The sequence below is a fragment of the Gymnoscopelus braueri genome, assembly GCF_963280865.1.
Source record: "Gymnoscopelus braueri genome assembly, chromosome: 12".
In the NCBI taxonomy this organism is placed as follows: domain Eukaryota; kingdom Metazoa; phylum Chordata; class Actinopteri; order Myctophiformes; family Myctophidae; genus Gymnoscopelus; species Gymnoscopelus braueri.
The window spans coordinates 17,416,099-17,437,863 of NC_137614.1; the positions used below are offsets into that span (position 1 = coordinate 17,416,099).

At 40.8% G+C, this 21,765-nt stretch overlaps 1 protein-coding gene across 3 annotated transcripts in view; it reads left to right on the plus strand.

Annotated features, from left to right (window-relative positions):
- Nucleotides 1–2,126: 2,126 nt before the first annotated feature.
- The window catches only part of cntn3a.1 (contactin 3a, tandem duplicate 1), a 116,015-nt gene continuing 96,376 nt past the window's right edge, over nucleotides 2,127–21,765 (plus strand). For 2 of the 3 annotated variants that reach the window (XM_080444649.1, XM_080444651.1), the window contains exons 1-2: nucleotides 2,127–2,688; nucleotides 15,480–15,623. In XM_080444649.1, the coding sequence (XP_080300775.1) occupies nucleotides 15,569–15,623 (55 nt within the window). In that variant the 5' untranslated portion in view covers nucleotides 2,127–2,688; nucleotides 15,480–15,568. The remainder of the gene's footprint in view (nucleotides 2,689–15,479; nucleotides 15,624–21,765) is intronic. The other variant, XM_080444650.1, reaches the window with a different exon arrangement.

Below are 21,765 nucleotides of genomic sequence, written 5' to 3' on the forward strand. Positions count from 1 at the left end.
ACCACCGGAGGGACAGATGCTGACATAAGAAGCAGAATCAACAAGGCTAGAGTGGTGTTTAACATGCTCAGGAAGATGTGGAGCTCAAAGAACATCTCCATCAACACCAAAATGTGCATCTTTAACTTTAACAGTGTGAAACAGGTGATGCTGTATGGATCTAAGACTTGGAGGAAAACACAACACACAGGCTGCAAACATTCATCAACACCTGTCTCAGGAGAATCCTACACATCTAGACAAATTAAGCAATGTGGACCTGTGGAAAAGAACAAGTCAGGATCCCATTGACTTACAAATCCGAAAGAGAAAGTGGAGTTGGATTGGCCACACCCTCAGAAAACCTGCTACAAACATCACCCGACAAGCCCTGAAATGGAACCCCCAAGGGAAAAGGAAACGAGGTCGCCACAGGAACAGCTGGAGAAGAAGTGTCGAGGCAGAAATATCAGAGTGGGCGCAACTGGGGAGATCTCGAAAGAACCGCAAAAAAACGAGTGAAATGGAGGACATTTGTCAACGGCCTATGCACCCTAGAGGAGCAAAGGGCTTAAGTCAAGTAAGTCAAGTCATACAGTAGGAGACGCCAAAAACATTTCCATAATATGGAGAAACTTTTGGAAGGAAATAGCGGGGGATATTATGTCGTCACTATTTCCTCCGCAGCTTCCACAGGGTCCTAATGGCTACAACCCCAAAGGCTTTCACAGCCCTGGCTAGGCAACCCAGCCTGGCGGTGAAATGCGCTCTGCGTGTTATCCTTTTAGCATCATTGTAAAAACGTACCACTGTACTATTTGCAAACTGTAAAAAGTAAAGTAAAGTATTCAATCAATCAATCAATCAATCAATCAAACAAAATCTACACTGACGCAAATGGGCGTGGCCTAAATGGGGAGTTGCGTCATAACCCAAATACTTTGATTCTACGACCTACGGTTCAAAACGTAAAGTGGGCTGTTATAGCGCCACCATGAGGCCGACTGGTGTAATTATTTTTCCTGCGTAGGCCACTGGACTGTTAACCTCTCTCTACCAAGTGTTGTAAGTGTAACTGCAGCCCATACAGTTTCCGAGAGAAAAATAAATACATTTGAATGTGAGTTTTTGCATTTTCCCATTCATGTCAATGGGAAAAATGTATTCACTAATAATTTAATATAAATTAAACTATACAACATATCGCTTAGCAAAATGGAAGCACACGATTCTCGATGAAGCCGGTCAATTTGACATATGATATGGCTCAAGTGTGTGCTGGCAAAACAGTGGGAGGGGTAGCGGGACAAAATCAAGTTTATCTATATTAAAGAAGAAGAATAAAGTCGTACTATAGTGTGTTGCCTTTAGGGCAACCACACTAACTAATTTAACTACTAACTACCTACTAACACCAACTTGGCTCTGTCTGTACATAGTGTATCCACAAGTTTCCTAGGGCGTTGTGGTCATCACTTCCTGTCGATTTGATCAGGTATCAGGGATCAAATCGACAGGGAGTGATGCCCACAACGCCCTAGGAAACTTGTGGATAGGGGTTGAACAGTTGCATACAGTAGAGCAGTGGTTCTCAACCAGTGGTCCTTGAGGGGGTTCCAGGTGGTCCCCAGCTAAATGATGGAGTTGGTAACCAAATGGACCCTTACAGAGTGTAAAATTAAACCAATTTGACCCTTACAGATCCATTTGGTTTCATTTACACTCTCAAGAGTTAAATTGTTAAACATCTGCATTACTTGTTATTCATATTTACAATAAGGCTACACAATTAGAGAATGTAGAAGAATTGTTCTTTTGATCAACGTTTGCCTGTTATCTCTATGGTAGCCTATCGCATCAATACAGCATGAAATTGTGGACAAAATCTTATCCAACGATAACAAAATATTTGTAAGTTTTGGGTCTGAGAGGCTAAATCTCATCAAATGGTGGTCCGTGGCTCAAAAGCCAAATAAATAATGGACCTTAATATGAATAGGGTTGAATTCAGTCACTGTGAACCTGCAGCGTGGGGGGGGGGGGGGGGGGGGGGACACAGCCACTTTAAATGTCCCATGTGCCACTGTCTTGCGCGCCATGCAGCCAGATTCCTCCTCTCCTCGTCATACACAGCACAGTAGCTTGGACGCCCAGCCTGGATGGAGAGACGTTTGGTCGACAGCGACCACTTAACGCGTTCATAAAATGCTAAGAAATCCGCTATGAAAATCAGAAAAGCCACAGACAGGTTAATAAGTATAAGCCACCGCGGATTTGGAGTGGTTTTAGCTGAAGTCCCGCTGTGGTGCGAACAGAACAGCGCAGCTGCTTTGCCCTAAATTGATTTGTCGTGGAGGAGCTGAATAGTATAGAGACGACCCGCTGCTTGCAACAGCTCTGGACAAGTGGGCAAAACGAAAAGAGTAGCCTATTTAGACTATCTTAAGAAGGTTAAGTTATCTACGGACAGTAGCCTGTTTAGACTAATAATCTAAGAAGGTTAAGTTTACGGACAGTAAAGAGATAATGGTGTAGTTTGCTTCTCCGTGGACGACTTCTAGACTTCTTTAAGGAGACACAGACTCAACTATTGTATGTAGATGTTGGATCCTGCTGGTGTGACGAGGAGTGAGAGATGCGCGGAGTAACATGGATAATATCCGAGAAGGGATAATAAACACATACATAAATTACAGAGGATACACTGAGGTAAGTAACACACATTTTACTGTTGTAGACTATATTGGATAATTCTGTAACCCTTTTGCTATAATTCCCCCTAATGTTATTCCTATCATCAGGGTAATCATGGGTTGAAATCTTTAGGTTTAGGTCCTACTTATATTATTATTTGATATTTTTAAAAAATAAAAGGGGGGAAAATCGACCATTGTCTATTTGAGACATTAACTGGGGACGCTGATCGTGACTGTTTCGATGTTTTTCCCCTCCACTCTTGTTTTGGTAAAAAAAAAACATTTTATACACATACACTGAAGGCAAAGTGTCCAGCTGTTCTGAATGCATGAGCATACTGCTGCCTTTGACAGTGCCTTGCATTTAAAGCCATGTGTATTTTCCCCCATTGGGATATGGATGTAGTAAAAAATAAAAAAAATACAAACACACAGGCTTTCCATCCTAGTACTGTATACACAATATTTTCAATTTCCCAACTGATATGTAAAATGCACAACTCTACAGGTTCCCATTTTAATAGCCTTCACTTTGTCCTCCAATTACCCCGGGCATTATTTTGCCATGCCTCTGCTTCTTTACAAAGGGACAGCAATTCACCTATGAGTTGCTTCCCATTTAAACCTCATGTTAAACTCATTTTCCAGCAGTGATCAACAGGGACTGGAATTCATCAAAGAGCTCCTATAGCTTGATTGTGGTTCTGATTGTCTTAAGTGTGAGGGTGTGTGTGTGAGGGTGTGTGTGTGTGTGTGTGTGTGTGTGTGTTGTGTGTTGTGTGTTGTGTGTTGTGTGTGTGTGTGTGTGTGTGTGTGTGTGTGTGTGTGTGTGTGCGTGTGTGTGTGTGTCTTTACCCTCTGGACCTTGTTAGTCCTGTGAAATCAAGTGCCCATATGTTTCAGAGAGTGTACTTGTACCCTGCAAAAGCTACATAGATTGGAAATGTTTCAACATTCTTGCAATTTAATTTATACCCTCCCAGGCTCACAATTCAGCATAGATGTTAAGAATCTCCTGTTGATACTCATTCTGCAAGGCAAGATTGACAATTCTAAGCACTGCCTTTTGATTTATTAAGCCATTATGTTGACAAATTGGTGCCTGTATGTTCCATATAGGCATAAAGGGAATCGTTACTACCCAAAGCAAAGATGAAATTCCCGTTGCTGATTCCTGTGGAATGCCGTCGCTCGGTGTAGCCAAGTGGTTCTAATTGTAATGCTACTACTCTTCCCCTCTGGGAAGTATGCTTATGGCTAAGCACGCCTCTGATGATGTCACAGTTGATCCAGACCATATCAGGCAGAGAAGAGCAGAACAGAACATGCATGAACTTCATTCCACCTCATTGGGCAATGGCACGTGCACACTGGTGCCCTGGGTCTGGTGAAGTCACACCATGGTTTGTAGATGCATGGATATGCATTATTTAAAAAATAATGACTTTGTTGTATGTCGGATGGCGATAATATCCGATCTATAAGCTTCTGTTTGAGTTCTCTTTCCTCAGTTTCCTGATTGGATAAAATTGATATCCCGCATTTTCTTTTTACTAAAGAGCTGGAGAGAGGGGGAGACAGCTGTTGCTGAACAAACACTCTATATAGCAATGATTACTATCAGAATATAAAGTAGAGCTATTTAACACTTATTAAAAAAATAATCACTTGCTGCACCTTTAAGCATGAGCTAACATTTTAAGAAAACCTAACCTACCAGCCTAATCGTGCAGGATGCTATAAGAACAAGCACAGTAATTATCCCTTGCTGTTGATCTTTCCTAATTCCCTTCTATTCCAAAGTAATGAGATAGTGTGTTGAACAGTAATGAATGCCACCTACAGATTTCAAGCCCTTGGTATATATTATGGGGAAAGAGTGACTCACACACTGCTGACTATAACTTTTCAAATAGTTCATCTGAATCTTTAAGATGCACCTGTCACTGCTGCTATAGTAGCCCCATGTGGCCTGCTTTCCATCTTCAACAGCATACTCTCTCTGTTTGTGGTTGGCTTAGAAAACAAGAAACAGACTAGCAGTGTTTGCACTGGTTCTAGGCATGGCTTTATCGACAGAATTGTAATTACACCATCATATACGACTCATCATTTGTGGGGTCTATATACCAGTGAAAGTTTTTTACACGCGGTATCTTTATCATAAGCCTATATGTAGGCAGGGAGTGAGGAAGCTTTCAGCGTATTCAGATGACTTACTCCTGTCACAGGGGACCCGAGGACGAGTGCATTCAAAAAGTGCCCCTGGTGAGGTCTGGAAAAATGAAGAAGCTGGCGTGTGTTATGTCATGCCTGCGGCTTGTGTGCTTAGATCAAAACACCATTAGTCTCTTTGTCTTGTGGCACTATTTGAGGCAGCTTCATGGCATGGGAATATTGTTGGCGCATCCTCTCTCTCCCCGAGTTGTATCATTTGTGAGAAAAGTAAAAAATTAAATATACGGTACTGGCCCACATTCAAAATGAGGATATCTTTCAGCATCTCAGTCGTGGGTATGTGCATGTAGTTTCTTGAAGAGCAAGATTTCTCACCCTAATCTTGATATCTCCATCATTACAACCAGCTAACACCTTACATTTGAGACATGCTGCAACATTGCAGTATTTAGATAAAAAAAGATTTACTGTAGCTTGAGTATATTTTCAGGAATTGATCAAAATAATGATTTCATAATTATGACAAACACACAGGGGCGTAGCCAGAACGCTGGCAGCAGCTGTTCGCACGGGCGCGCGATTTTTGGGGCGGTTTTGTGCGGATTTTGGAGTTTTTGGGGGCGGTTTTGTGCGGATTGGGTGAATATATTAGGGTGAATGTATATATATATTTTTTGGGTGGGCACAACAGCCAGGTGGGTGGGCCCAGGCCTACCTATGCCCACCCGTGGCTACGCCCCTGCAAACACATGTCAAAATAAACTTTTCATGGACACAAAAAAAATTGCAGCCACACAAATGGACTAAAAGACACCAATCCTAGCTACATGAGATGACAATCATCAGCCTGCCTTTGAAAGAACAGCTCTGACCATCAATTAGCAGAATATGTTTTTCCCTTGCTATTTTAGTCCTCTCTGCATTTACATTTGGGTGAAGGACTGGGTCTTTAAATGAGCCTGTACAATTCTATCATCTAATTAGGACCATACTGTCAATTTTGCTCCCACTGTTGCAGAGAGCTGCTTCGTAAATGTTTCATTCATATGCGAGTTCAATCAACGTACACAGGATTCTAGGGAAATTTTACGTCCCGTACCACCACTAGTCTCAACTCAAGCCCCACCAGAAAATGAATTTTAAATGACTGAATGCACTTAGAGGAGGAAGATGAGCTCTACATGCAGGAAAACACTATGATTGAGCTGGTGTCTGCAGATCAAGTGAAGTCAAGGCCTGGGCGATTAAAGATGCAGCATGATTTTTTTCTGGTCTTTTCTTGTTCCTGTGCAGAGTGGGAGTTTGGTCTCATTCATGATTCAGAGCTGGGGGTGGAGTTGGAGGTTGGGATGCTCACACATTTTGTGTGAATTTCATCCCCGCAACAGAAAGGACATGGCATACTATTTCATTAATACTTTTTTTTTTTTATGGCCTGAAAAATTGATGGCGGCTGAGAGATTGGATGGAATGGAGAGGGTCAAATCAACTGCCATCACCTGTCAGCTTCTGTGTCGGACTGAGCTGCCTTCTATGGTTTATCTACTCCAGCTGGTGCACTGTCAGATTAGAGAAGGAAGAGGAGGAGTCTCTTAACAACGCTGTACCTTGGATTCTTTTTTGGGCGGTGCAACCGCCCCTATATGTGAGGTTTGGACATCGACATTCGCTGCACTGTGATTGGCCACCATTGTACCCCCCTAACCCTACACATTCAATGCAAATCACTGGCCACCATTGTACCCCCCTAACCCTGCACCGTGATTGGCCACCATTGTACACCCCTAACCCCTACACATTCAATGCAAATCTATTGGCTGACTCTATTCAGGACTGTGATTGGCTAGTGAAACACATGACACATGTGCATAGCACTGTAGCCCTATAAATAGGACTATGCACTTAATTTTTTTTTTTAAAGTGAATCACCCATTGTGGACCAACCACTGTTTATTTATTGTTTATTGTTAATAAATAGCACCACACACTTCAGAAATATTACTTTTCTTTAAGTGAACTTCCATCACTGTGATGACCACTGTGACCACACCGCCCACTTCACACTGGGTGTGATTGTTTTTACCATTACTCCACCTTATAACTTAACCATTTATGCAAGGATGCCTAATTTCCCTCAAAGGCTGCACCAAGCAGTGCTTAATCTAAGCCAATTTCCCACATTCTTCAAGAGACAAAACCTTCAGTAACAGGAACAACTATAGCGACATGTTAAAGGACTATCTTGTCAGCTAGAGTTTTCAATCAGTCACTAACTAAAGTGCACTAACTACAAGAACCCTAGCGTCCCTATTCTGGGCATGTCATAATAGTCAAACATTCAGCGAATATAGGTAAACGTTAATACAACTGGCAGATCTACAAGATCAACGAGCTTACAGATCAGCTTTTTTCGGCAAAGAGATTTGGTGTACAGGGGAAAAAGGAGGGGACCAAGTATAGACCCCTGCTGGGGGACCCCAGTCCCCGGTAAGTTTCAAGTCTCTTCAAGTTGATATTCATACTTTACAAAATACGTGCTACACATTAATGGAATCCAATGCCTTCCTCAAAAATCGAACAGTATAGTATTCTTTACAAAAAGGTCGGCAGTAATATATACTGTGAGTTGTAGTCAGTGGAGTAAACATGCCAGACAGTTTGGACCTTTAATGCCTGTGCCTACTGTATCTTTTCAATTAATCCAGGATAGGAGTCTGCCTGCATATTCTAATTTACAGTTCAGCACAGTAGGACCAGTGTATCATATAGTGCATGGGCACTATTCAATTTATAGCTATCACTTATAGCCACCATATCTATAGCCATCATATTGCAGACTTAATGAACCTAAAGACATCTTCATCACTAGGAGAAATACTGTACATAAATTTGGGCATGGTTATACCTTTTTTTTGTCAGCAGGCAATATGTTGGAAAACCTTCCTCATGGTTCATAGAGTGACAGAAGACAACTCAGAGACACAGCTGACAGTGTTAGAGCTCGAGTCCAATTAAAAATAACTTGGTCAAAACCTAGTGTATGGCTTGACAACCCATTGGCTTTTTTCTCTGGTGACCAGGCTGTAGCAGTACAAGAAGAAGGCACACAAATCTGAGTATAATCGTACATTGGAAAGAAAAAAGTAAATTATGCATGGTGTCTCCTTTAGGTTGAGCCTTGGGGTTAAAGTCTAGCTGTAGTGGCTTTCTTGCTACCTTTATTGTGAATTGTTTCACAGTTTCTGGTGAAACGGAGGCTGGTTGTGTCTCGGTCAATCCCAGTCTCAGCCGACCGTCCCATCACCTTAGGGCTTAGGCTATGGGATACCACACTGCCTTGCACACCTTTAGGCAGAGAGAGAGAAGCAGTGGCGAAGCATGTTTATGTTACTGCATTGGCTATTTATCTTCCCAAATATCTCATTTAGACATTTTAGTGTACCGTTTAAGCTTAAAACGAGAACTTTTGTAATGCACCATCCGGCCGTTATTTTGAATTAGATTCAGAACAGAGTAGCAGCCCTGTAGTGTCTCCATAATGAGAATCAGCTGTGTGTGGAGGAACGTTGTGCTATGGGAATGTTTATGATGATTTATAAGCATACTTATAATGCCTTATAATCCGCTTATAACACTGTATAATTATAATTATAAGAACTCATAAATACTAGTGCTTTATAACAATAATCATAACACATTATAAAGCATATTATAATGACTTATACGGTTAAGTATTATATACTTCATAATTGCTGGACATTCACTGACTTTTGGGCAAGGATCATAGTGTATTATAATTATCATAGTTGTAATACATTATATTGATTTTAGAATCCTACACTATCTGATATTAAAATTGCCCAGAGGGTGGGTGAGAAATTTTATGTTACTTTAATTAAAGCACCCAATGGCCACTTATAATGACTTATAATCATACTATATTGCATTATAACGGATTACAATGCATTATAAAATAAAAATAAAAATTATAATGTAAGTATGAGAATTGTAATACGATCCTGGCCAAAAGAAAAGTCACTGAGTGACCATTAATTATGAAGTATTTTAATACTTGACCTTATGAGTCATTATAAGAGGCTTTTAATGATTATTGTTATAAAGCATTATGAGTATTTATGAGTTCGTAAAACTATAACTACAGTGATATAAGCAGATTATAATGCATTATAAGTTTGCTTATAACGCATTACATGGGATGCATAGCTAGTGTTACCGTTTAATAAACAACTTTTAAGGTTTCAGCTTTGCTAGCTTGTATACAAAAAGTGAGGACCCAATGTGAGCCAACGAGAACTTGCATCAGGCACAGAACACTCTATGTGATGCAGGACATAAGGCACCTTCCCCGGGTAATAGAAATAAGCCCATTAGAGTACATTAGCTTGCTCCAAGCCACCAGCAACAGCTATTTCATGTCCACAGGTAGCCAGATCAAAAGGACCATCAACAAATACTGAGGGACACAGTTACTGCTGCGCTGTACAGGGGAGTAGGGAGTAGGCACTAACAGACCGATTTTTGCTGTCATCTGAAAATAAAAAAGGGAAAAAAGGATGGCATTTGCATTAGTATTCAGGTCCTACGTAAGGATTTGAGATACCTGACAGGGATAATTCATTCCCCACATGTGGCCAGTACTGGATCATCCAGGGAGAAATAGTAGGTATATATATGAAGATATTTTATATTGTTTCATTGTTAACTTCTTTGGAAACTGTAGATAAGTTTGGAGAGATTGGGGAAGGAAAATATCCCATATTATACTGTCATTTTCAGACGTGATTGTAGTTCATCTTTCATGCATTTCACCCCGTTTCTGAGAGAGAGGAAAGAAGACAGACCTTTAAAGGTAAAAATTCGGAAAGCCTCTCCTATTATGAACTTGCCTCGCTTGCAGCAAACAAATAAGAGGGTCCGTTTCGCATGAAAGTAATTTATAGGTCTTGTCGTCACCACTTGGGTCACAAGGGTAATTAATTTGTACTATAGAGACAGTCGGGCTGTGCCGTGGACACGCCCCAACTCTCAGAGCCATCATCTGAGCACTCGAGCTTCTTTGGATCAAAAGACTGTCTTTTATCCTCCTCACTAACCCCTCTGTCTGATGTCTCATGTCTCTGGGCTTGCTCAGTAATAGAGATCAAGACATCCCTGTTATAGGTCTACTGATACTTGCATTTAAAAATGGGGTCAGCAACTTAACAATTCCCACCTTCTGGTCATCTTCTTTTTATACACTATAGTCATTGGGTAAATGCTAATTATCCCCTCCAGGCCGGAACGGCTGTGGACAGGGGTTATGTTTTCGCCCCTGTCTGTCCGTGTGTCCGTCCATCCGCCACCAGATAATCTCCGGCACTGTTGGACTTGGATCAGCATGAAACTTTGCACGCGCACTTTCAGCAGGCCAAGGAAGAACCTCTGCCCCGCTATAACAGGGCACAACAGGGCACTTCACGTTTTAGCCTGTAACTCTTGAACCGTAGATTGTACAACCCAAAACATTTTTAACCCTGGATTCCTTGGATCATGATTCAACTCTTTAGGTCACGCCCATTTCTGTCCGACAAGATTTTTCGCCATTTCGCATTTCAAAGATTTTGTTCATTCATCTCTGTGGAGACGTAATCAAATCTGTCAGCCTTTTCAGATTCCATTCTGATTGGCTACGATTGGCTTTCAAAGTTTGTGGGAGGGGTCTGTTTTGAACAAAATGCCACAAATCATGATGATGGGTGGGGCTATAACACTTAGCACAATGTGTAAAATGTGAAGCAGACTGTCACTTGTTGGTCTATAGCACTGTTATAGTGCAATGTGTTTCATGTTTTCTTCAAAACACACTTTTAGCTACTACTCCTACAAATGTTGTCCAAAACTCACGCAGATCGAATACATGATCTCTGAAGTCATGTGATCAAGATGTATCAGTCAGATTCTATTCCGATTGGCTATGACTGACTTCCAAAGTTTGCAGGCCCTGGGTAGGCAACCCGGCCTGGTGGGGATCTGCACTCAGAGGATCGCACTTTCTAGTTTTATATGTTTTTGGGTTTCAAATGTTCATACATGAAACGATGCTGACTTACTGGAAACATTTTTGTGCTTTGCCAGTAGTGCTGTGCTCAAAATATTAAATATTGGGATATGTTTTGGCGCCGCCTGTATTGTACAGTATAAATAAGTCCATATTGCAAAATTTTATAGCCTTTTTGTCTGTTTTAATAAAATGTCTGAATTTGTATACTGCATACTGGCAAATCCCTCTGCTATGTAGAGGGAGGGAGAAAGAACGAAAGGAGAGTGGCGAAGGCATGCAAAATGACAGTGAAACTAAACCTCTTAAAGATCTACGTATATCACATATGTAAATATTTGGAAGGTTTTGGGGGCTTTATCTTGTAGCATTTTGATCATGTGCAATTGTGCTCCGTATTGGCAATCATATTGTGACTCCTGTATCGAGAGTTACCTGCCAATACATAGCCCTATGTGCCAGAGTTGCAGAACTGCAAATGTATTCATTGGCACTGGTAAGCTAAAACAAGTTAAACACATTTCACTGCCGTTTGACTCAAGCTTCATCTTCTGTATCCAAACAAGTAATGACGTTTTCAAAGGCACCACTATGACATGATATGAAAAAGGTTACGTAATTTTTTGTTGAATTTTCTCCCCTTTTCCCCATGTTAGAGGCATTATCTGGAGTAATTTATTACGCGCTTTTCTCACAATTGTTCCCGCAAAGGAGGAGCGCTCCAAAAATAGCCCGATGAGAGGAGCATGAGAAAGGAAAGGAAAGTCTTTCTGTTTTGTTATTAAAAGCCAACATTTACTCATGACATTAACATTAATAACTGCAAGATGAGTTAGAACTAAGTTGACACTCTAAACCCAGTCTCCATGAGATTTACTGTGTGTGTGTGTGTGTGTGTGTGTGTGTGTGTGTGTGTGTGTGTGTGTGTGTGTGTGTGTGTGTGTGTGTGTGTGTGTGTGTGTGTGTGTGTGTGTGTGTGTGTGTGTGTGTGTGTTGTTTAGTACATGCTGTGAGGCAGCAGTGCGGGCGAGCATGTCAGGCAATGCACTGATGTATTTAAATAAGCATCAGTATGATCCTTCATGCCTTACAGTGGCACAGAGATAAGAGGCATAACTAAGAAACTGTGAAAATACAACCCTTGTGTTGTGGTTGAACCTTTTTGCCCCTTGCGTCATGAAGGTACTAATTCTTTCTTATTCTCATGTATCTGTGCGTGCTGATTGTGTGCAGTCAAAGGAACTGCTATTCAGGTTGAATGTGCCAGTGACGGGTAGTCAGGCTGACTAAGACTAATTTAACTCATTAAGACCTGAGGCGTATTCTACAAATGCCTTATTGTCAGGGGATATTAAAAATATCTTGGAATAAATTCCTTACCAAGAAATTTCTTCACCAATGTGTTTGTAAAAGTGTGTAGTAACACATCTCATAAAGACTGAAATGCAGTTTCCCTAGGGGAATTTTTGACAGCTGCTGAAAGTTGGGGTACCCACCATAACCTTATGCGGGGAAAAAAAAAATAATTAATTCTGTTTTAAGTAGCATATGAGGGGTCAAACAAGGGTGTTTTTATGATTCTGAATCCATTGCAAGCATTTGTTTTGCACCAAACCCACTCCTTGGGCTAAAAACGGCCATAGCCAACCTTTTCCAGGTAATTTTTTGTGTAAAAAGCCCATTGAGATTGGGGTGTTTTTAGCCGAAGGAGTGGTTTTGGTGCAAAACAAAATGCTTGCAATGGATTCAGAATCATAAAAACACCCTAGTTTGACCCCTCACATGCTACTTAAAACAGAATAAAATGTATATATTTTTTCCCCACATAAGGTTATGGTGGGTACCCCAACTTTCAGCAGCTGTCAAAAATTCCCCTAGGGAAACTGCATTTCAGTCTTTATGAGATGTGTTACTAGACACTTTTACAAACACATTGGTGAAGAAATTTCTTGGTAAGGAATTTATTCCAAGATTTGACATTATTCTGATAATATTCCCTGACTATTATAAATCAGTAGTTCGCACACTTTCAAGATTTTTCAAAAATGCCCAGAAATAGCAGATTTACAAACTGTGAGCTTGTACATCTGCTATTTTTGAATAGCCGATGCAAAAATCTAAAATGGCACAGATGCTTTCCCGGTTTTAACTCCGAATCAAATCACATGCCAGTCTGCACGAACCAGCCTATGATGTAGAAACGTTACTCTGTTGATTTGCCAGAAAAGATCACTTACATCGACATATTGGGTAGGGTGATATAGTATACAAAAACAAATAAATAAATACAGCTGTGTGTTTATCACTGAGAAACAACAGTGTCTCATTATTATCATGTCACAACTTTATTTGAGACTTCAATGGAGTCTAAGCAGGGATGAATTACACTTTAGTCCTTGAGAAAAATCAATTGTGTAAGTCTCCCCCCTGGGGAACGAAAGTGGTTTTCACGCAGCGTACAGTACAGTCAGCTCTTTATGTCAGAAATGCAAAATCCTCCCGGCTCTGAAGAATTTTAGGTGCCAGGACAGAGCTTTATTACATGCTAGGGTAGTGGCTGACAACCAGCCTGCCTTTTGTTTTGTCTCAGCAGGTTTCAGTACAATCCCTTTATGTTTCACTTGCAGGCATGATCCCTATTATGCAATGTTAAGCACACTTAAGCACAACTCTTCTTACAAGTCTTTTGTAAGAGCTTTGCTAGGACAAATCAGCGTCTATGTTTGCACAAGGAGCCAAGGTTTTCGTGCTCCCTCTCTACTGTATGTCTCGTTCATATCAAATATCTGGTATATTAAACAGTACCTGTAAATCTAGATAACATAAACCGCTTTGGGCAGCACAGACACTGTGTAATTAAGAGCCTGCCTAGTACATAGAGAATGTTTTTGCAAAGATTTGTGTAGGGGTGCAACAGTTAATCGAACTAATCAATTTACTCCGTTATAAAAGTATAATCAGTTCAGTTCAAGTGCTATAATGTATTTTGAAAACCAGTGATGTGATTTTATCTGCTCCGAATAATACAAAGTAAGCCAGTCTGTTCAAAAAGACTGTTCTGTAAGAGGAAGAATAAAGCTGTTAATATTGGAGAGAAGTTGTCTTCGTTTCCTTGCCTTGCTGTTCGCCACAATATATAAGACATTAAAACTACACAAAAATAAAACATGCTTCTCAATTATTCTATTTAATATAGTTGCATCCCTACTGTATCAGCGTCAACACATCAATCTTTGTGGGGCGGCAGTGGCTCAGGGGTAGAGTGGCCTGTAGAGTGGCCGGTAGAGTTCCCAGTTCGCCATCGGTGTATGAAAGTGTGTGTGAATGGGTGAATGTAATGCACAATCTATGTAAAGCGCTTTGTATAAAAGCACTATATAAATGCACCATTTACCATTTATTTCCACCGCTTTGGCCAGGGCTGGGCAATTAACCGAAAATATATTGAAACGATATTTACAACCAATAACCGTCTTAAATCTTAAGTAAGTAAGCTCAGGTAGGTTAATCGATTAAACGAGAAGCAGGGTTTTTTATTTTATTTTTTTCTTATATCAATGAATTATCATGAAAACATGCCAATAGATTTTTTATAATCCACTAAATCGATTAAATTAGTCTGATTAAACACTTTACCCTGTATTATACTGTACAGCAATGGCGTAAAATAGCCGATCTAAGCTTACACTCGTGATGCGACATGTTTTGCTGATCTGATATTTTCACTTAAAAAATTAAAATTGTTCATTAATTGTAATTGAGGCAAACGTTTGAAATAATCGTGATATTGGTGTCATATCATCACCCAGCCCTATAGTTTGGCTAATATCATACATAAACAAAGATGATTTTTCCCATGAATGGCTTCATTTTTAGATTTCATGTTTGTTTATATTTTATACCTCAAAACAGTCTCTTCTCCAGGGATGAGTTTTGGTTAGACTTTTCAAATCAAATCCATACTTTAATTATATTTTTTGTCAAGGTTACATTAGTGTTTTAATCCATTTTTAGTGTGTTGGAATACCTGCAGTACAGTGCTGTATCAAGTCTGCAAGTTGATTCAGTACTGACATGAATGGAAACCATGGCTTCCTGGAAAATCAAACAAGCTGTGGTATGGTTTTGAAAGAGGTCAGCATTATACTGTGAGTTGTATGAGCTAAACCATGCCAGACTTAACCCATTAAAACTGGGAAAGCATCGGGAGCACAGTGTTCAATGAAGATTTAAAAAAAAATGTACTTGTGGCTTAAAGACAGAACACATTTTCATCATCCCCTGGACTTTTCTTTTAGGGGGTCAAAAAGTCAACAGTATGGATGATAGGTGCACCGTGCAAATGTAAAGGCCCTAGTGTGTGTAGACTGAGCCCTAGAAGTGGTTGCCTTGGAAACATGGACAATTACTATCCTTGTGATATAAAACACTCCAACTGACTAGACCAGTGACCAATGACCACTGGTTCTGAATGCCTAATGGCCTATCTTTATTTCCCTCTCCATGCCTCTCTCTCTTTCTTCATTTCTATTACACTCACTTACGCTATTTTTCTTTTCCTTTGACAGAAGAACAGAGAAATTGTCAGAAGGGACAAAGCCAAGATTCTGCACTCCGGTGATTGGATGTGAGCTTGTATTGACCTGAGACCATTAAAATGGAGTTGCCAATGAAACTTATACTGCTACTATCATTGGTGGGATGCCTGGCAGGTAAGCCTCCCAAACATTCACATTTCTTGGTTCATCATTTAAATATGTTGTATTAATTTTTATTAATGGAGCATCACATTTTGAACAGGTGGCACTCGTAAGTGCAAAAAAGAGGGATTTTCTTCTAGGGCTGAGGATTTACAGAAGTTTCTAAATCTACAAGTCTCCAAAACCTTGTGTATAAATGGGATACAAATTGTTCATGCTATATTCATTCTATTGGCAACTAGGCACACCAGCAGTCCTTCAAAAGATGAATAGGAACTATTCCCTTCATTACCCTTTTAGTCACTGAATCATGTTTGGGAAGAATAAGTGAGGCTCTCACTCTTAAAGACCCCTTATCTTGTAACATACTATATGAATGTGAAAATCATTCATTTTAAAGTGCACCTCAATTGTTCCCCTAATTGAAGTTCCATTCGTTGCACAGAAATCTTGTCATTGATCTTGCTTTTAATGAAGGGCCTAATTTCCTCCCCTTACAAAATGTTCAGGGTCAAAAGCTCCTAACAATGTCAGTATTTGAAGCTGGGAGCAAGATGAATACAGGACTTCATCATTACACGAGTAAGGCATCTTGCGGAATCAGTAAACTTTCAGAGCCACCCCTCCTCGCAGCTGGGGACCTAAAATAATTGTGCGTGTGTGCACCGTGTGTGTACAGTGTGTGTGTGTGTGTGTGTGTGTGTGTGTGTGTGTTCGCTTGTATGCGTGCGTGTAGATCCTTGTGTATGTGCATGCAGTGTCTCCATTTAAGAGTGCGACTGCACGTGACGTCGGTGCCTAAATTTGCCTACACGGCAATTAGCACCACTTATCACTAGATCCAGTACGCATCAGTGGTTGTCTAATGAGGCTTTCCTCAGGGAACTGTGATTCACTTTGGGATTAGTAATTTCAAGATTAAGTATAGATCACATTTTATGCCCTAGTTAGGCATCCTTTTAAATACACACACACGTCTGACACATCAGTGGCAATCTTAGCATGAGCTTATAAGCACAGATGCCACTGCCTGAGGTCCAAGGACGTGATTTGTGTGAATAATATACTGTACACTAATGCTTAATTTATTCTCTGTTGTATGACGGTGTTGCTTGCCAAAAATAGCCGATCTACAAGTTCACAACACGCAAGCTGGTATTTTAGGCGAGCGACTGCATCGTATATTGAATTATAAATCAGCCGTTAATCCCCTGACCCCTCCATCGCAAGCAGCTATAGTTGTAATTAAGAGGTACGGGTACAACATTTAAAGTTACCCATTCAAAGCACATCAGTATTTGACAGAGGAGCAGGGGGCGAGACATTAAGATGAAGTGTATTGTGTTGCACAGCCCTTGCCTCACTTGTGGGGCTCACCCTCACAGTTGGGAGCTCACGCTAACCAAGCATTAATATTCAGGACGGAGCTACATTACATATGCTCAGTTTCCAAGACAAGCATGGTGCAATAGCATAACGATAGACTTCCAAAGCCCTCTGCGTTCTGAGAAAGACACGATAAGCATTTCAGTATGCAGGCGCATGTGCCATAGCAGGTGGAGGAAGCACAGCGTGAGGATGGGAGATAGATAGGTAATGTTATGTAGGTTATTTATCCCGACTCTGAGATTGTTCTTGTGTGTGTGTGTGTGTGTGTGTGTGTGTGTGTGTGTGTGTGTGTGTGTGTGTGTGTGTGTGTGTGTGTGTGTGTGTGTGTGTGTGTACGTGTGTACGTGTGTACGTGTGTGCGCTTTTACATTGCATGGAGTTGTGTGGGAGTGTGGACGGGCCAAGGGGAGGCATTCCCATTGTGAGTTCATCTGAAGTTAACCAGAGCTCCCCTAGCTCTCCCTCAGGGCTTGGAATGCCCAAGGCAAGGGCGTGTGGGAGTATGTGAGTGTGTGTGTGTGTGTGTGTGTGTGTGTGTGTGTGTGTGTGTGTGTGTGTGTGTGTGTGTGTGTGTGTGTGTGTGTGTGTGTGTGTGTGTGTGTACAGTATATGGTGGAGTAGAGAGAGAGAGAGAGAGAGAGAAATTAGATAAAAAATGCAGGTTATCACCACACAATTATAAAGCTGGCAAATTATGGAAGTAGAAAGCTTCATCCAGAAAGAACATAATTTCTACAACCTACAGCTTTCATATTTGATTACAGGATTAGTATCGGACGTGTAATGTTGTAAAAAACAAAAAAAACAGCACCTGCCATTACATTTTCAGATGTGCATGAGCATGTTCACTTTAGGTACAGTAGTGTTGCCATGATGCAGGCCTGTTTTGTTATTCAATCTAACAAACACTCTTGGATTGTTATCACTATTGATTAATGGATGCTTTGAATGCTGGTAGTAGATCTGTTCTGTACTGCAGAATCCTGAGTATAAATTTAACTCTGAGTCTAAGAATAGAGCCGTAAGTGTCCATGTAACACTCTGTATTTTGCTGTGCGGGATACCTGGACTAATGTGAGTAATGTGGTGAAATGTGCATGGCCAGTCACACAATACTGCTCCTAAATCATACATGTTTACCGACTCCACAATGAAATCGTACGTGTTTACCAACTATCCTATTAAAATAGCAGATCCACAAATCTTGTGATGTCAATGGGAAATTAAGGACATATTTCTGGACTGCACAGTATATCTTTTGCTCACTACCATAGCTGCTAGGTGAATTCTGGGGCACATTGCCTGCATAGTACAGTATGTACAGATTTAACTCATTGATTCATCAAAAAGTGGCAGAGCCTTTATGAGTCCTTATGCAAGGTTTCTCACTGCATCTTTGAAGTTTACTGTATATGAAGATGTACTGCAGAGTATTCTCCAGTGAAGGTTGCTCCCATAATTACGGGGCCAGAGCTCTCAGCTCTGGACCTGTTTTAATGTTCCCCTCTTTTTTCTTCTCCCCCTTAGTGCATACGCTTTTTACGAAACTTGGCCATATGGTAGATGGTCATGAAAAACTATCAAGAAATAATTCTCACAATCTTTCGTCAAAAGGTGGCGCTATAGCACTCAATTGCAAATGGCAACTTTGAACAGGTACAACTCATGCCCTGTTTGACCTACAGCCATGAAACTTCAATATACATATGCGTCTACTCATGATCAACAACTTTCACACTCTGACTTTTGACCTCTGACCTTTAGATCTCCCACCATTTTGAATAATATGAAAAACAGTTAAAACCTATCTCCTCCTGGGATTTTTTAGTAATCTGCACGAAACGTTTTACACATGAACTTTGAACCTATGCCGAAAAACTGATGCAAAAGATTTTCCATAAGCGAAAAAATGAAGCTTTAATGAGCCAATGAATATTGCAGTTTTATGACAATTATTCATCTGCCCCTAACACATACATGCAGACTCACATTTCTTTGAAACTTTGCGGTAATGTTGAGGGTCATTCCAATATCACTGAAACCAATCTTACTCCAATTGGTCAAAGGGGGGCGCTATAGCGATTTTTTTAAATGCAAACTTTAAACAGGCAAAAGTCATGCCTCGTTTGGCCGACAGCCATTAAACCTGCTTACACATGTGCCTTGACTCATGAGGAACACATGTATCACGTTAACCAGTAAGCTCCGCCCTTAGATTGTCTGCAAATTTTGAGCAGTTTGAAAAACACTTAAACCCAGGATTTTTCAGCTATTTGCGTGAAACTGTATCATCTGTGTGATCTCCTTTTTCACAGGTTCTTGTCTGTTGGTCCAATGGCTTCTCCCTTAAGCGAGTGCCTCACGACCGCAAGGTTGCCGGTTCAAGCCTCACTTGATGCAGACTCATTTAAGTTGAATTGCAAAAAACATGACTGTATCAATGAATACATATGCAAAACGGTAAAGATAACATGAAATGCTTATTTGAGAGTATGTTTTTTTCAATGTATGACGTACTTCATTGTGAAAATATCCGATCTACAATCTCACAACTTTTCAGATAGCAACGTTTTGTGAGCTTGTAGATCGGCTGCTTTCACTGGTTTCGGTTTCGAGGAGACATACAATTTCTCTATTGGTAAATGGTTTGTGAACGAGTGATCTTAGTGTTAGTGAAACAGGGGCTTGGTTCATGACAGAAGGCAAAAGTGTATGATCTTCAACAGACAACTTCAGCCTGGATGAAGCTATAGCACTACTTTAGTGTCTCATTCTGTGAGTCCGAAGGTTGAGAGTTTGATTCCTGTCAATGGCAATAGGTTGAGCTGTCTGTTTCTCTCACTCTGTCTGTCTATCTGGCTCTGTCTGTAGGTGGGTCATTCCACTTTTCAATTGCATCGCACAAAACATGACTGCATCAAATAATGCATGTGCAATTTTTTAAGACATTACAATCTAATATTTAATTCAGACACTGTGAAACCACATGTTGCTTTTCACTTGGCAGGATGTAAAATGTCATCTCTTTCTTCTCTCTCCTCGCGCTCTCTCTCTCTCTCTCGTCACTCCTCGCTCTTCTCTCTCTCTCTCTCTCTCTCTCTCTCTCTCTTCTCTCTCTCTCTCTCTCTCTCTCTCTCTCCTCTCCTCTCTCTCTCTCTCTCTCTCTCTCTCTCTCTCTCTCTCTCTCTCTCTCTCTCTCCTCTCTCATTCACCAGGTCAGGTCTGTGGTCCAATGGCTTCTCGCTTAAGTGTGTGCCTTAGAACCTCAAGGTTGCCAGTTCAAGCCCACTTGATGCAGACTTCATTTAAGTTGCATTGCACACAACATGATTGTGTCAATTAATACAGTGCAATTGTTAAAGATAACCTGAATGCTTATTTGAGAGTATGTCTTTTCAATGTATGACATAGTTCATTCTGAAAATAGCCGATCTACAATCTCAAAACTTTTCAGATAGCAACGTGTTTCTGAGCTTGTAGATCGGCTGCTTTCACTGGTTCACTTTTATCTTCAACAGACAACCTCAAGCCTGTACAAAGCTATAGCACTATAGGTAGTGTTGCAGCTTGTCAATCCGAAGGTTCAGGGTTCGATTCCTGTAATGGCAATAGGTTGAGATGTCAATTCCGCTTCCATCCATCTCTCTCAATCTATTATGTTTCCAAGTCTCTCTCTCTCTCTTCAATCTATTCCGTTTCCATGTCTCTCTCGCTCTCTCCCTCTCTCCCTTCAATCTATTCCGTTTCCATGTCTCTCTCTCTCTTCAATCTATTTCCGTCTCTCATCTCTCTCTCTCTCCTCTCTCTCTCTCTCTCTCTCTCCTCTCTCTCTCTCTCTCTCTCTCTCTCTCTCTTCTCTCTCTCTCTCTCTCTCTCTCCTCTCTCTCTCTCTCTCCTCTCTCTCTCTCACCAGGTCAGGTCTGTTGGTCCAATGGCTTCTCGCTTAAGTGTGTGCCTTAGAACCTCAAGGTTGCCAGTTCAAGCCCCACTTGATGCAGACTTCATTTAAGTTGCATTGCACACAACATGATTGTGTCAATTAATGCAAGTGCAATTGTTAAAGATAACCTGAAATGCTTATTTGAGAGTAATGTCTTTTCAATGTATGACATAGTTCATTCTGAAAATAGCCGATCTACAATCTCAAAACTTTTCAGATAGCAACGTGTTTCTGAGCTTGTAGATCGGCTGCTTTCACTGGTTCACTTTTATCTTCAACAGACAACCTCAGCCTGTACAAAGCTATAGCACTATAGGTAGTGTTGCAGCTTGTCAATCCGAAGGTTCAGGGTTCGATTCCTGTTAATGGCAATAGGTTGAGATGTCAATTCCGCTTCCATCTCTCTTCAATCTATTATGTTTCCAAGTCTCTCTCTCTCTCTTCAATCTATTCCGTTTCCATGTCTCTCTCGCTCCTCTCCCTCTCTCCTTCAATCTATTCCGTTTCCATGTCTCTCCTCATCTCTTCAATCTATTCCGTTTCCATGTCTCTCTCTCTCTTCAATCTATTCCGTTTCCATCTCTCTCTCTCTCTCTCTCTCTCTCTCTCTCTCTCTCTCTCTCTCTCTCTCATCTCTCTCTCTCTCCTCTCTCCCTCTCTCCTCTCTCTCTCTCTCTCTCTCTCTCTCTCTCTCTCTCTCTCTCTCTCTCATATTCACCAGGTCAGGTCTGTTGGTCCAATGGCTTCTCGCTTAAGTGTGTGCCTTAGAACCTCAAGGTTGCCAGTTCAAGCCCCACTTGATGCAGACTTCATTTAAGTTGCATT